The sequence below is a fragment of the Hyla sarda genome, chromosome 9, assembly GCF_029499605.1.
Source record: "Hyla sarda isolate aHylSar1 chromosome 9, aHylSar1.hap1, whole genome shotgun sequence".
Taxonomy (NCBI): Eukaryota; Metazoa; Chordata; class Amphibia; order Anura; family Hylidae; genus Hyla; species Hyla sarda.
This window is the reverse complement of record NC_079197.1, coordinates 6,071,800-6,089,192: the sequence shown is the minus strand read 5'-3', so window position 1 is coordinate 6,089,192 and position 17,393 is coordinate 6,071,800. Positions and strand designations below refer to the sequence as shown.

Sequence of the window (17,393 nt, the reverse complement as noted above, 5' to 3'; positions counted from 1 at the left end):
CAACTACAACACCCAGCATGCCCAAGCAGTCTTTACACTTCATATGCTAGTGTTTTTCAACCAGAGTGCCTCCAGCTGTTGCAAAACTACAACTCTCATCATCCGCGGACAGCCTTTTCACTTTGTACACCAGTGTTTCCCAACCATTGTGTCTCCAGCTGTTGCACAACTACAACACCCAGCATGCCCAGGCAGTCTTTACACTTCATATGCCAGTGTTTTCCAACCATTGTGCCTACAGCTGTTGCAAAACTACAACTCCCAGCATCTGCAGATAGCCTTATCACTTTGTACACCAGTGTTTCTCAACCAGTGTACCTCCAGCTGTTGCAAAACTACAACCCTCAGCATGCCCGGACAGCCAGCGGCTGTCCGGGCATGCTGGGAGTTGTAGTTTTGCAACAGTTGATTAGTTGGAAAACACTGCTGTAAACAAGGCATGCTGGGTGTTGTAGTTTTGCAACAGCTTAAGTCACCCTGGTTGGGAAGCACTATCTTTAACAAGGTGACATGGTGCTGTTTTTACCTTTTTATGTCTCACAACACTCATTTTACTTGTGGATTAAAAAAATATAATAATATTTGCAGTTTTTTAATTTTACCTTTTTTCTTTCTTTCTTTTTTTTGTCTTTCAGTGAAGGTGAGGGGCCCAGAAGCAGTCATTGACTTCCTGGCCTCCATTCTAGAGAAGCAGACGCCGCCACGTGTAGAATTTGCACAGCAAGGTTGGTGCCATACTGTCCTCCCGGGATAGCTGACATGTATCTGACGCTGGGACCCCCTCAAAAAACGAGAATTGAGGGGGTTGTGACTATGGCAGCAGTCGGCCATGTTTGCTAACACTCCTATTACTTACTAGAGACTGTAGGAGATCTTCACCAATGAGTGCATGGAGGTGCAGTGCCAATGCTTGACCGCGCTTGGGGGGTCAAGGTACCCCTGTTCTCGTAGCAGTTTGACTACTATCAATCATTACTAGTATCTTGGTACGGCCTGATTCACGCAATTGACAGGTGTAGGTCGGCACCTCATACATATAGACTGGAAGATCAGGAAGTCCAATCGCTAGTCACTTGTCAATAAAATCTTGATGCTTTGCTGACTTATAGAGATGAGCGAACTTACAATAAATTTGTTTCGTCACGAACTTCTCGGCTCGGCAGTTGATGACTTCTCCTGCATCAATTAGTTCAGCTTTCAGGTGCTCCCGTGGGCTGGAAAAGGTGGATACAGTCCTAGGAAAGAGTCTCCTAGGACTGTATCCACCTTTTCCAGCCCACGGGAGCACCTGAAAGCTGAACTAATTTATGCAGGAAAAGTCATCAACTGCCGAGCCGAGAAGTTCGTGATGAATCTAATTTACTGTAAGTTCGCTCATCTCTACTGACTTACATATACAGACATAAGGATTGTGGTATAAAAGTGACGCGTTTCGGGTAGTAGAGCACACCCTTAGTCATACAAAGATTTAAAGTAGTAGTGTAGTGAAAAAAAAAAACTTATGTCCTATCCAAAGGACCCCCTGCAATCTCCTTTACAGGGCCCCAGCAGTCCGTAGGAAGGAGGGGTGCCAACCTCGCACAAAGTGGCGGCTGACATGTATCCCATAGAGGAACATGGAGGGAGCATGTTGGCCGCTGCTTCCTGTGGGGGGTCAGCACCCCCGCTTCCTGCGGACTGCCGTGGCACCGTACAGGAGATAGCTGGGACCAGGCTGTAATCCTGGGTGGCCACCCCATAATTCAACAGTGTAGCTTCTAATCCTGTAGGACTGTGAGTCCTGATAAGCTTTGGAACACTACGCAACTGAAGGATACTAAAATATCCTACAGTATAGGGATATCTATAAAGGGATTGTCTGCTGCACATTGTTGCCCCCAGTATTGCACACAGTATAGCTGACAGATCGGTGACATGGGATATGGATGAAGCGAAAAAACCTTTGCCAGCCGGCGCTCAGAAGTCCATAGGAGGTATCACACTTGAGTCACGTAGATAAAGTATAGGCAACTTTATTGATGTACAGCAATGACTCGTTTCGGGGTACACACTACCCCTTCTTCAGATTGACATGTACTATGGTAGTGTATACCCCAAAACGAGTCATTGCTGTACATCAATAAAGTTGCCTATACTTTATCTACGTGACTCAAATGTGATACCTCCTATGGACTTCTGAGCGCCGGCTGGCAAAGGTTTTTTCTCTTCATCCATGTCCCAGTTATCCACAGGACACCGGCTGGTACTCCTGGACCTTGGGCTGCACAGGATCCACATTCATCTCTTATACCCCTATACGGGGTGATATGCGTATTTCCTATACGCCTAAGGTGAGCGGCCACTTTATAGAGCCTGCACCTCCCTCCTTCTTTTAGCAGGGAGGGGAAGTCTAAAACCCCCACCCCTCCACTTTATCTGTGGTAACGCACAAGGCGCCGTCCTTCGGTCTTTCCCTTTTTCTACTTTTATACAGATCAGTGACGTCTCCCTCTCTTCAATAACATGTCTCTTCTTTCCATCAGTAAACGCCACGACGTCCCAGGCTCCTCCTCCGCCTCCTCCACCGGCAGAAGGACCATCGGGGCGAAACAACGTACCAGGTGCTCCTAGACCAACAAGGCGACCTCCCAATGACGCTGTGCTGCTAGGTACAAAATTGGTTCGGTTTTGACAAAATCTCTTGAGTTTCCTAGAAAAGAGGTCGTCACCAAGCTTTGCCAAAATCCAGAGTGGCAAGTGTGTGTCTGCTTCAACACACATCCGTACATACCACTGCATAACTAGGTTGATTTGTCATTCAGGACTCCAGGAAAGCTTAGTGGCCTCCTGAGGGCATATCAATTTAATTCTGCAATGAGGCATATATACATATGTGAAAATAGCATAGAAGAAACAGGTACCCGCACTCACCGCTAGGCTGCTGTAGTTCGACTCTTCTGACGTGTACAGACGATCCGGTGTCAGACTCGTAGCAGGGCGCTCAGAATCGAGGCGACTGCCAGTGGCAGTCGCCTCGCTTCTGAGCGCCCTGCTACGAGTCTGACACCGGGTCTGTACACGCCAGAAGAGTCGAAGCGGCCTAGCGGTGAGTGCGGGTACCTGTTTCTTCTATGCTATTATCTGTTATGTAACTTTGGGCTTCTTGGTCCCCAGCACCCCCGGACTCACAGGCAGGAGGACCTCGATCTCCCGCAGTAACAGACCGCTATCTACAGCATTTTATACACAGTGACCTTATCATTTAGGTCCAGGACCACAACAGCGCCCTCATCTATTGTTTGGTAGATTATATATACATATGTGTGTATGTATGTATGTATATATACACACACACATACACTCTCTTTAAAGGGGTACTCCGGTGAAAACCTTCTTTTAAATCAACTTGGGGCAGAAAGTTAAACATATTTGTAAATTACTTCTATTAAAAAAATCTTAATCCTTCCTGTACTTATTAGCTGCTGAATACTACAGAGGAAATTCTTTTCTTTTTGGAATGCTCTCTGATGATATCATGACCACAGTTCTCTCTGCTGGCATTATTATAATAATAATAACGCTTTATTTATTGTTGTCCTTAGAAGGATTTGAACCCAAGGCCCCAGCACTGCAAGGCAGCAGTGCTATCCACTGAGCCATCATGCTGCCCTTAGCATATATCTGCTATGCACGGTTGCTAAAATGGACAGAGATGTCAGCAGAGAGCACTGTGTTCATGATGTCATCAATGTTCCAAAAAGAAAGGAATTTCCTCTGTAGCATTCAGCAGCTAATAAGTACTGGAAGGATTAAGATTTTTTTTAATAGAAGTAATTTACAAATATGTTTAACTTTCTGCCACCAGTTGATTTAAAAGAAAAAAGGTTTTCAAAGGAGTACCCCTTTAATGCTGGAGACAGTGGCTGCCATATTGGCTTCTTGCTGCTTCCCTACATAGAGGAAATAACACACTGACAGGACCACTGAAGGATTTATAGATGCTTTCCCTAATTCATAAATAAGTGATTGAGTCTCCCTGATTGGTTGCACAATCCCCCCCCCCCCCCCCCACACGTGTTGAACTTGCTGGAAGGACCCGGGAAGCGTTCGGTGTAACGTGACCCTTTCTCCGCTTTTCATCTGTCATTATAAAGGGCTTGTTAATCTGTCTTCAAACGGCCATTGTGCCTCCCTGCATAACCTTGTTTTGTTCAAGTGTTCAGTCAAAGGCACAAGATCCCCAGGAAAGGATGAGAGGATGCTGAGCCGGACAATAGAGCAATTAAGTCTGGGAAGAGTCAGGATGGCCGCCTGAGCGGAGTACAATAGCCCCAGCGGAGAGCCCATTGCCCGGTCACTGCGGGGCCTCACTACCTCTCCCCTTGCATTCACCTTTAACTCCACAATAAAAGACTCACAACAACATTATCTACTGACGGCTTAATTTACACCAAACGTAATGAACGATCCCATAGCCAGTGTGGCTGCCATTACACTGCCATCCAGCTTTCCTGGAGTCCGGACCATCCGATGTGCGCAGCAATACAGGAGACATACCATTGCATAAAGGGGTTATTCAGGATATGAATAACATAGCTGCCCAGTATGTGTGTAGTATTGCAGCTCAATCCCATTAAAGCGGAGATCAGTTGTAATACCACATATTACCTGAAGACAGGTGTGGCGCTGTTTAAAAAAAACAACAAAAAAAACTGCATTTTTTCCTAATTCTGGATAACCCCTTTGACTAAACAGGCGGTCAGTCTGTGGTCTGGCAAAGCAAAGGGCTCCTTCACTGTCCCCTTGTAGAAAAAAAACTCTTGTACTGTGCACCAATGGGCTATGGTGTCCTATACTGTTTACTTGAATCATTGTGCCAGGCACCTGCTAATATATGTGTAGGTTCCTCATCAGGCGACCACCTTCAGAGAGGAAGGAATTGCTTCCTCCATTATGTTTTGTCATTACACTTTTGTGGCCTAAATTAACCTTTTCCTTTCCGTGTCCCTGCAGGTGTCGTGGTGGCGTGTGGGGTCGCCGGACTCCTGGCTTTGATCATTGCTGGCGGGTGCTGGTGCAGGTATATATATATATATTTTTTTTTTGTGAGTTTTAGGTCTACAGAGCAGCAGTACGTGCAATAAATATCATAATAAAAAATAATAATCATAAAAATAATAATCATTATTATTATTAATAATAATAATAATGAAAAACTGTATATCCATCAATTCTCTACCTGATCACTCTTGCACCCAACATAGTGATTTCAGTAATGCAAGTGTATTGGGGAAGTGGTGTATATGCACTAACCTAATACATAGTGCGTTCCCATCCAGGGTGGCTCTAGAGCAGTGTTTCCCATCCAGTGTGCCTCCAGCTGTTGCAAAACTATAACTCCCAGCATGCCCAAACAGCTGTTGGCTGTCCGGGCATGCTGGGAGTAGTAGTTTTGCAACAGCTGGAGGCATCCTGGTTGGAAAGCACTTGCCTAGACTGTCATGTAAAGGTCTTTCTGATACATACAAGTACAGTAGTTCTCACACAGAGAGGATATCAGTACACTGTAGAAAAATACTGCAGTCGCCAGAACATACAGGAACATCAAATCATGCATTAGAAAGAGATAAGGGAGCAACATACTATACATTGGGACTAGAGATGAGCGAATTTACAGTAAATTCGATTCGTCACAAACTTCTCAGCTCGGCAGTTGATGACTTATCCTGCATAAATTAGTTCAGCTTTTAGGTGCTCCCGTGGGCTGGAAAAGGTGGATACAGTCCTAGGAGACTCTTTCTTTCCTAGGACTGTGTCCACCTTTTCCAGCCCACCGGAGCACCTGAAAGCTGAACTAATTTATTCAGGATAAGCCATCAACTGCCGAGCTGAGAAGTTCGTGACGCATCGAATTTACTATAAATTCGCTCATCTCTAATTGGGACCAGAGTTGGGACAAGGAACAACCAACATCTTCTGTATTATAGATCAGTGTTTCCCAACCAGTGTGCCTCCAGCTGTGACAAAATGACAACAAAAATACTGCAGTCACCTGAACATACAGGAACATAAAATAATACATGAGAAACAGATTAGAGAGCAACATACTATACATTGGGACCAGAGTGGGATTAGGAACAACCAACATCTTCTGTATTATAGATCAGTGTTTCCCAACCAGTGTGGCTCCAGCTGTGACAAAATTACAACAAAAATACTGCAGTCACCTGAGTGGGAAATGGAACAACCAACATCTTCTGTATGTGCTGAAAGTAACACTATAGATCAGTGTTTCTCCAGCTGTTGCTAAGCTACAACTTCCAGCATGCCTGGACAGCCAAAGGCATGCTGGGAGTTGTAGTTTTGCAACAGCTGGAGGCACACTGGTTGGGAAACACTGCTGTAGATCACCATATATGAACCCAGCATTAAAAGTTCTAGGGTGTCACAATTGAGTTTGTTACCCAATGTGTACCGGAACCTGTAGTTCCAGCATTAATTCTTTTTTTCATTCTATTTCCTCATAGAATGCGCAAGGAGATGAAGCTGGCAGAACGGACAGACTACCCCGCATACAAGCAGTCTCCCCCTCCGCCATATGAGAACACGTCGGTATGTTGTGTTTTTATTTTTTATTTTTTTTTTAATGTTGCCCTCCATGATTCTGGAATAATAGCTCAGATCTATAAGCTGTTCCTGTCGTAATATAAATGACATTACATTGCATATTTAAATGTATCTCTGGTAAAGCTGGGTGCCAATATGGCTGCTGTTGTAGCTTTCAAATGGGTTGTTACCCAGTACTGCTGAAAATCCTGCTAAGCCAGTGTTTCCCAACCAGGGTGCCTCCAGCTGTTGCAGAACTACAATTCCCAGCATGCCCGAATGCCTTTTCACTCCATACATCAGTGTTTCCTAACCAGTATGCCTCCAGCTGTTGCAAACCTACAACCCCCAGCATGCCCGGACAGCCAACGGCTGTCCGGGCATGCTGGGAGTTGTAGTTTTGCAACAGCTGGAGGCACCCTGGTTGGAAAACACTGTGCTAAGCAGTGATACATGGCAATTTCATGGTTTAACTAGGCCAAATTTTCATTGAGGAGACCCAAAAAAAAGTTGAGCAAGGAGGATTACCTCATTTAGACTTTGTAGCTGTTGTGATTACTGTTGTAAATCTGCACAATTTTGCCTTTTTTTGTTTTTCTAATTTAATTTATTTTCTTTCTTTTTTTTCTAATCATTTTTCAAATATTTTTTTATTCTAATTTCATTTATTATTTGTTGTTGTTTCAGCCCGGTGATAAAAAATTGGCCCAAAATGCCCAAATGTATCACTTCCAGCACCAGAAGCAACAGATGATCTCCATGGATAAGTGAGTGTTATTGTAGCGGTGTGGGGGCGCAGTGGGTGTGGCCTCTGGTCAGCTGACCCATAGATTCATATCTAATGTTTATTTTTATTTTTTTATCTTTTAAAGAAATAAAGAGCTAAAACACCCGGATTCTGCCATCACGTCGGACGAAGAGAATGAAGACGGTGATTTCACAGTATACGAGTGTCCAGGTTTAGCCCCAGTAAGTGCAAACGCTGGTTATTACAGGAGTATTTCCGGTACTTGTTTAAAAATTAGGGAAAAAAGAGCTTACTTACCTTGCTCTGATCCCCCGCAGCTCCTGCTCTGCTCCCTACCGTTCTCTGATCTTCTCTCTCTATCCAAGACAAGCACTTGAAGCAGTACCTGCCCACTCAGCTGATCACTTTCCTTTACAGGTTTCTATGTCCAACATTCAGCTTTCTCCGAATTCTGACAAGTTATACTTCCCTGATTTGTTATTTAGGAATCGGTTAAAGCTGACTGACAACCCCTGTTACGATGCCTTTACACGTGCGTATTTTGCTTCAGATTTTCCTATTCTTTGACTTCAATGGGTAGGAAGATCAGCAGCAAAATATGCATGTGTGAACCTACCCTTAGGGATGTAATGGCAGCCAGATTAACCATCACCTAGTGATATCACTAAGGAACTGGAGGACTACTAAAGGGATTCTATTTATAGGGAACTATCTATCGCATTGCCCAGTCCTTCTATCCCATTCTCATATTCTGACCTTATATCTCGTCCTCGTGTCTCGGCCTCATATCCCATCTTCATATCCCGACCTCTTATTCCATCTTCATATCCCATCTTCATATCCCGACCTCTTATCCCATCTTCATATCCCGACCTCTTATCCCATCTTCATATCCCGACCTCTTATCCCATCTTCATATCCCGACCTCTTATCCCATCTTCATATCCCGACCTCTTATCCCATCTTCATATCCCGACCTCCCCATCACATTCTTCTATTCCAATCTCAAATCACGTTCTCATATCCCAACCTCCTATCCTAATCTGTCGTCCTCATGGTCCTGTCCTATTTTCCATCCTAATATCCCTACTTTATATCCAGTGCCCCGCACTAACTATTCTCTTCACCCGGGCAGACATCTAAATGTTTAAAAGTCCTGGGCGATCTTTACAGCCCCATAGTAACCCTGACCCTCACAAATGGGGGTGGATTAGGGTTAATTTAACTCTACTATATTTTTAGTTGACATATAAGTAACATGTGACCAAGTTTCATCTAAATATTCCTAGTCATTTGGAAGTTACATAACATACATACATAGGTACACACACATACATAGATACACATAGATACACATACATAAATATATACATACACATACATATATACATATACATACATACAGTGGGACAAAAATGTATTTAGTCAGCCACCAATTGTACAAGTTCTCCCCCTTATAAAGATGAGAGGCTGTAATTATCATCACAGGTTATAACCTCAACTATGAGAGATATGAGAAAAGAAATCCATAAAATCACATTGTCTGATTTTTAAAGAATTTATTTGCAAATTATGGTGGAAAATAAGTATTTGGTCATCTACAAACAAGCAAGATTTCTGGCTCTCACAGACCTGTAGCTTCTTCTTTATGAGTCTCCTCTGTCCTCCACTCGTTACCTGTATTAACGGCTCCTGTTTGAGCTTGTTATCAGTATAAAAGACACCTGTCCACAACCTCAAACAGTCACACTCCAAACTCCACTATGGCCAAGACCAAAGAGCTGTCGGAGGACACCAGAAACAAAATTGTAGACGTGCACCAGGCTGGGAAGACTGAATCTGCAATAGGCAAGCAGCTTGGTGTGAAGAAATCAACTGTGGGAGCAATTATTAGAAAAAGGAAGACCTACAAGACCACCGATAATCTCCCTCAGTCTGGCGCTCCACGCAAGATCTTACCCCATGATGATCACAAGAACGGTGAGCAAAAATCCCAGAACCACACAGGGGGACCTAGTGGATGACCTGCAGAGAGCTGGCACCAAAGTAACAAAGGCTACCATCAGTAACACACTATGCCGCCAGGGACTCAAATCATGCAGTGGCAGACGTGTCCCCCTGCTTAAGCCAGTACATGTCCGGGCCCGTCTGAAGTTTGCTAGAGAGCATTTGGATGATCCAGAAGAGGCTTGGGAGAATGTCATATGGTCAGATGAAACCAAAGTAGAACTTTTTGGTAAAAACTCAACTCGTCGTGTTTGGAGGAGAAAGAATGCTGAGTTGCATCCAAAGAACACCGTACCTACTGTGAAGCATGGGGGTGGGAACATCATACTTTGGGGCTGTTTTTCTGCTAAGTGACCAGGACAACTGATCCATGTAAAGGAAAGAATGAATGGGGCCATGTATCGGGAGATTTTGAGTGAAAACCTCCTTCCATCAGCAAGGGCAATTAAGATGATACGTGGCTGGGTCTTTCAGCATGACAATGATCCTAAACACACTGCCCGGGCAATGAAGGAGTGGCTTCATCAGAAGCATTTCAAGGTCCTGGAGTGGCCCAGCCAGTCTCCAGATCTCAACCCCATAGAAAACCTTTGGAGGGAGTTGAAAGTCCATGTTGCCCAGTGACAGCCCCAAAACATCACTGCTCTAGAGGAGATCTGCATGGAGGAATGGTCCAAAATACCAGCAACAGTGTGTGAAAACCTTGTGAAGACAGAAAACGTTTGACCTCTGTCATGGCCAACAAAAGGGATATAACATTGAGATGTATAGTATTGAAAAGATGTATAGATTGAAAAGTATTGAGATGAACTTTTGTTATTGACCAAATACTTATTTCCCACCATAATTAGCAAATAAATTCTTTAAAAATCAGACAATGTGATTTTATGGATTTTTTTCTCATTCTGTCTCTCATAGTTGAGGTTACATCCTATGATGACAATTACAGCCTCATCTTTATTATGGGGTGAACTTGTACAATTGGTGGCTGACTAAATACTGTTTTGCCCCACTGTACATAGATACATATATATATATATATATATATATATATATATATATATATACACATACATAGATACACATAGATACATATACATGCATACACACATACATAAATACATATATACATACATACACACATACATACACACATACATACACACATACATACACACATACATACATACACACATACATACATACATACACATACATAAATACATATATACATACATACACACATACATACACACATACATACATACATACACATACATAAATACATATATACATACACAAGCTCAGTTTTATTTGTATGTATAGATTCTGGATTCTAGTTTATAGTTCTTTTCTCCGCACCCTTAGACATATAAGCAGCATTTACAATCTGGGCCCCTAAAGTATCAGGTAAGATGGAGGCTAAATGTTTTAGGATTTACATCTGTAGTACAGGGTGCCCAGCAGGGGAGGGATGTAAATAGGGGCTTGTAATCCTATTTGGTATCAGAGGTCCTCCGAGTGCCGATGTCAGATCAGCCTCAAGGGGGTCAGCCTCTGCCCGGACACACTTATGTAATCCTTCCTCCAAGTGTTCTGGATTCCCCTTCAGTTAGAACTATGTTTACCAACCAGTGTGCCTCCAGCTGTGGCAAAACTGTCCGGGCATCCTGGGAGTTGTAGTTTTGCAACAGCTGGAGGCACCCTGGTTGGACAACACTTCATGGCAAAGTGTAAAAATGCAACAGGGTTCCAAAAAGAGCACTTTTCCTACATATAGTATCTGATAGCCTTTTCTCATCCTACTATGCCAAATCCATTGGAAAAGTGTAGTAAATGGAAAATACGTTATATCCTGAATGGAGCACGCCGCCATCATCCCCCCCCCCCCCCCCCCCCCCGCCATCACTGCCTATGGTTTGTGCAGCGTTACGGCACCGTCACCGTATAATTACACAATTTGCCACTGGGCGTAGCGTCCCAAATTAGGCAACCTTCATAATATAGCATTACGGGATAAAAAAGCTCCGCCATCCCTGCTGCTTGTTTGCATGCTGCCGCAGTGTGATAGATCCTTTCACAGAACAATGCCGCCATTCATTAGCCTTGTTACAAGGTAAAGTGTTACAGACACAATGGGGGAGATTTAGCAAAACCTCTACAGAGAAAAAGATGCTGAGTTGCCCATAGCAACCAATCAGATCGCTTCTTTTATTTTTGAGACTGCCTCTGGAAAATGAAAGAAGCCATCTGACAGGTTTTGATAAATCTCCCCCCAATTACTCCACAGGGGTCAAAGCTTTCAATGAGCGGCTGTGACGGCCGCCGGGGCTCGGATGATGCCTGTCAAAGGGCTCTGTGCTGTTTTGTATTCGGGATTAGCTGGTCGGTTCCTGTTCTTATCCCTTTGCTTAGCGTATAGTGTGTTTTCTGTGTGGGGGCCCCAGCAGAACCCCACTGTAAGGGATTGGACCCTCTTGTCTGGAAAGAACAGCAGCGTCAAGATTAAGGGAAATCATATGTTGTGCAGCGGGAACCAGAACCCCATAATACAAAAGCACATAGGCCCCATTATAATATAACTACATAAAATGGGGGTCAAGGCTGCAGCTGAGGGGCTTTAAAGGGGTACTCCACTAGAAAACATTTTTTTAAATCAACTGGTCCCGGAAAGTTAAACAGATTTGTAAATTACTTCTATTTAAAAATCTTAATCCTTCCAGTACTTATTAGCTGCTGTATGCTCCACAGGAAGTTGTGTAGTTCTTTCCAGTCTGACCACAGTGCTCTCTGCTGACACCTCTGTCCATGTCAGGAACTGTCCGGAGCAGGATATGTTTTCTATGGGGATTTGCTTCTACTCTGGACAGTTCCTAAAAAGGACAGAGGTGTCAGCAGAGAGCACTGTGGTCAGACAGAAAAAGAAATTCAAAAAGAAAATAACTTCCTGTGGAGCATACAGCGGCTGATAAGTACTGGAAGGGTTAAGATTTTTAAATAGAAGTAATTTACAAATCTGTATAACTTTCTGGCACCAGATGATTAAAAAAAAAAAAAATGTTCCCAGTGGAGTACCCCTTTAAGAACTAGAACATATTGTTTACCTATAGCAAAGGAGCTAAACAAGTGTTTTCCAACAGTTTGCCTCCAGCTGCTGCAAAACTACAACTCCCAGCATGCCCGGACAGCCAACGGCTGTCCGGGCATGCTGGGAGTTGCAGTTTTGCAACAGCTGGAGGCATCCTGTTTGGAAAATACTGGCCTAGACTTGTGAAGACCCCCCAAAGGTCCTTCTGATACATCTGAATACAGCAGTTCTGTAAGGGGACAGAATCCCATTGAAGACAATAGGAGGCTGCTGCAGCGGAATATCTCCTACAGTGGATGGAAGAATTATTCACCCATTAGTGTTACAGAGAAATTGCTAAATTTTGAACCAACAATAGGCTTGAAGAAGAACCTATAGTGAGTTCGAAAAATTGCGATTTTATGTATGATTATTTATTTATTTTTTATTATTAAATGAGACATTGATGCGTGTGATTTTTACACTTTGCATTTCATTTATTATTCATTTATTTTTAATATTATTATTATTTGATACTATGATGCATCTGATTTACACTTTGCATTTCTTTTATCAATATTTATTATTATTATTATTTTTTCTATATAATACACTGATGCATCTCATTTACACATTACATTTCTGTTATCAATATTTATTATTATTATTATTTTTGTTATATAATACACTGATGCATCTCATTTACACGTTACATTTCTTTTATCAATATTTATTATTATTATTATTATTATTTTTTCTATATAATACACTGATGCATCTCATTTACACGTTACATTTCTTTTATCAATATTTATTATTGTTATTGTCATATAATACACTGATGCATCTCATTTACACATTACATTTCTTTTATCAATATTTATTATTATTATTGTTATATAATACACTGATGCATCTCATTTACACATTACATTTCTTTTATCAATATTTATTATTATTATTGTTATAAAATACACTGATGCATCTCATTTACACATTACATTTCTTTTATCAATATTTATTATTATTATTATTGTTATATAATACACTGATGCATCTCATTTACACTTTGCATTTTTAATCATTTATTTATTTATTTAATTATAGTATTATTATTATTGTTATTATTATAATAGACTGATGTATCTAATTTACACTTTGCATTTTTAATCATTTATTTAATTATAGTATTATTATTATTATTATTATAATAGACTGATGTATCTAATTTACACTTTGCATTTTTAATCATTATTTATTTATAGTATCATTATTTTTATTATTATTATGATATGATACACGGATTTATCTGATTTACACTTTATTTCTATAATTTTTTTTTTTTTTCAGACAGGAGAAATGGAGGTAAAAAATCCGCTCTTTGACGACTCCTCCCTCCACCACCCGACCAATGGCCATCACTAGCCAACTCCGCCTGCAAACCAAGACCCAGTTCTGAAAAAAAAATCAATAAAGCTCAAGACGTCAAAAAAAAATTCCATAAACGTTTTGAGATTTTTTTTCCTGAATATGATCAACTATTTTGTTTTATTTTAAATATTATAATGTTTTTTTTTAATTTAGCAAAAAAAAAAAGGACTGTTTTCAGCTCCACTGGCAGTGACAAAATAGTAAAGACTGTTAAACAAGTGACGACCCGTCGCCCGGATACTCCGACCTCTTTTTATTTTTATTTTTATAATTTAAAATATATTTTTTTTTTTTCCTTTTTTCTTTTTTTCCATTTGAATCTTCTCCTTCTTTGGCGAAGATGGGATGGTCACGTGTTCATGACAGCGAGCGAGAGGGAAATCCGACCGTCTCAGACTGGAGAATCTACCTTCCGAGTGCACAGAGCCAGTCTGGAGCTCGGCAGCTTGTTATCCATATCGGTTCATTATGTGTCCGGAGATAAAAAAAAAAAAGAAGATTGATTGTTACTTCCTTGAATAACATTTGCACTTTTATAAACATATTGTAATGTATCCCGATATATATACAATGTATCCGTTACCCAGATGGCATTTAAAGCCATACTCCCTTCATGGTTTACGTTGCTGTCTTGTTTTGTCTAAAAAAAACAAAAACAAAAAAACAATCACAGGTAGGGCCGTACAGTCTGAAAAAAAAAAGTGATATATTTTCTTGCAGGAAGATAATTTTGGGGGGTAGCTTCCCCTTTAAGACGGAACGCAACCCGCCTGGTGTCCCTTACACGCAACCTTTGCAGGTATGTCAGAATATAGCAATGCAGAAATGAATACTCTGACCTCGCTGTGTTTTATATGTAGGTTTGTGCATGTCTGTATGGGACATGTGCTAAGTTAGTGTTTCCCAACCAAAGTGCCTCCAGCTGTTGCAAAACTACAACTCCCAGCATGCTGGGAGATGTAATTTTGCAACAGCTGGAGGCACACTAGCTAGGAACAGAGTACTACATAGTTAAAAGGGTCCGCTTTAAACAGTGGTTTGTGCATGTCTGAATGGGACATGTGCTAAGTTAGTGTTTCCCAACCAGTAGGCCTCCAGCTGTTGCAAAACTATAACTCCCAGCATGCTGGGAGATGTAGTTTTGCAACAGCTGGAGGCACACTAGTTAGGAACAGTGTACTAGGTAGTTAAAAGGGTTTGTGCACGTCTGTATGGGACATGTGCTAAGTTAATGTTTTCCTAACTAGTAGACCTCCAGCTGTTGCAAAACTACAACTCCCAGCATGCCCGGACAGCCGTTGGCTGTCCGGGCATGCTGGGAGTTGTAGTTTTTCCACAGCTGGAGGCACTCTGATTGGGAAATACTGTACTATGTAGTTAAAAGGGTCCACTTTAAACAGCGCCACCCCTGTCCATAGGCTGTGTCTGGTATTGCAGCTTATCCCCCATACAAGGGAATTGGATTGCACTGCAATACCAGATGCTGTCTATACAGCCATGTTTTTCTAACACTGGACAGTTCCTTTAACCCTGCTTTTTGAAGCTGCGCTACCCATTTGAAGAGGGGTACTCCAGCATTTGAAAACATATCCCGTTTCCACAGGAGTGGGGATGAGTGTTTGATCGCGGGGGGTCCGAACGGGACCTGAATCTCCCCATGCATGGAGTAGGTTCGACCCGCCTCCTCTCTGCATTCTCTATAGGTGCGTTGGTGATATTTTGAGCGATCTACCCGGCTATATCCGGCGCTCCTATAGCGAATGCATGGATGGGGGGAGTGTCTGTCCGGCCACAGGTATAGGGGGGGGGGTACTTCTTTAAGATTGCAGGCTGCAGAGGACATGCTGGGATCTGGGAAGAGGCATCGGGTAAGAAGGTAAATTATTGAGCACCAGAGTTATATAACTTTATAGACATAACAGTCCTGCCCTAATCCAATATGGAGCACAGGGTCTTCCTTCCCTTCGGGGAGTGTTTGAGGACACCCTATTTACCTCTACAGACCCTAACGCAGTGTGTCCCAACCAGTGTGCCTCCGGCTGTTGCAAAACTACAACTCCCAGCATCTTAGAGTTGCAGTTTTGCAACAGCTGGAGGTCCATAGTTTGGAGACCACTAGTGTATAGTCATCTGTAAAACATGTTTAATCACAGGGCTCCGAGGAAAGATGAAATTGCCCAAAACTCAGTCTAGATCTCACCATGTGCGGCCAACTTATCCAGGATTACAAATCATAGCTGATTTCCGAAACAAAATAAAAATAAAAAATAGCGCCACTCTTGTCCTCAGGTTGCCCCTGGTATTACAGCGCAGTTCCATTGAAGTTAGTCAAGCTGAGTTGTAATACCACACACAACCAGGTGTGGGGCTGTTTATGGAAGAATGCAGCTATGTTTTTCACATCCTGGATAACCCTTTTAAAGTCTCTCATCTCAATTACGTAGAGAGATGTATATAGGGTTGTCTCTTTATCAAAATTGGGAGGGAGGGGGGGGGGGGTCCATAGTAGTCCAAGCACCCAGACCCCTCCACCCATGTGACCTCCTGAAATGACCTCTGCAGTCTGTCACCTCCCCCCAATCATGGACGCAGACCATATCTAGTGCTGGTGAGGAGGTTTCCTGTGTCATTGTATGCGTCTACAGGGTCGCTCAGCAGGGGGCGCTGTTTCCAATCCGTATTGCACTACTTGTAGATTCCATCAATCACAGCTGAGAACAGTAAAACCGTCATTTTTCTTTTCTTTGCACAAATTGTAATTGTAAAATATGAGAGAATTATTCTGTGTCTGTCCGTGTCTTTCCTTTTGCAGATGCTATTCCGCTCCTTTTACCAATATATTAGACATTTTATTTATCTCAGTAAGTGGTTTTTGTTTCTTGATGCAAAATGGAGCAGAGAAATTGGAGGGAGGGGGGAGGGGGGTGTCGCTGTTACTTTTGATGGATTTACCATCACCATTAAAGGGGTACTCCGGTGGAAAACTATTTATTTTAAATCAACTGGTGCCAGAAAGTTATACAGATTTGTAAATTACTTCTATTAAAACATCTTAATCCTTCCAGTACTTCTCAGCTGCTGTATTATGCTCCACAAAAGTTATTTTCTTTTTGAATTTCCTTTCTGTCTGACCACAGTGCTCTCTGCTGACACCTCTGTCCGTGTCAGGATTGGTTTGCTATGGGGATTTGCTCCTACTCTGGACAGTTCCTGACATGAACAGAGGTGTCAGCAGAGAGCACTTTGGCCAGGCAGAAAGGAAATTCAAAAAGAAAAGAACTTCCTGTGGAACATACAGCAGCTGATAAGTACTGGAAGGATTAAGATTAAGTAATTTCCAAATCTGTTTAAATTTCTGGCACCAGTTGATTAAAAAAAATGTTTTCCAGTGGAGTACCCCTTTAAGAGTGTCCAAATGGTATATAACTCTGTATTATTGTTGGTGTCAGTGAAGTAATTGATCCTGCACCAGGAGACTCAGGATGAACAGATCTTTAAGGTCGTAGTGGATTGAATTGTGTTGATATCAGCAAAGAGAACTTATAATACATAACT

General features: G+C 42.1%; 1 protein-coding gene across 4 annotated transcripts in view; it reads left to right on the top strand.

The window, feature by feature from the left end:
* NPDC1 (neural proliferation, differentiation and control 1) overlaps positions 1-16,699 on the top strand; it is an 89,674-nt gene extending 72,975 nt beyond the window's left edge. For 3 of the 4 annotated variants that reach the window (XM_056539250.1, XM_056539251.1, XM_056539253.1), the window contains 8 exons: positions 636-725; positions 2,523-2,648; positions 4,993-5,059; positions 6,507-6,591; positions 7,273-7,352; positions 7,458-7,554; positions 10,709-10,750; positions 13,758-16,699. In XM_056539250.1, coding sequence (XP_056395225.1) covers positions 636-725; positions 2,523-2,648; positions 4,993-5,059; positions 6,507-6,591; positions 7,273-7,352; positions 7,458-7,554; positions 10,709-10,750; positions 13,758-13,832 — 662 coding nt within the window. In that variant the 3' untranslated portion in view covers positions 13,833-16,699. The remainder of the gene's footprint in view (positions 1-635; positions 726-2,522; positions 2,649-4,992; positions 5,060-6,506; positions 6,592-7,272; positions 7,353-7,457; positions 7,555-10,708; positions 10,751-13,757) is intronic. The other variant, XM_056539252.1, reaches the window with a different exon arrangement.
* Positions 16,700-17,393: the final 694 nt, after the last annotated feature.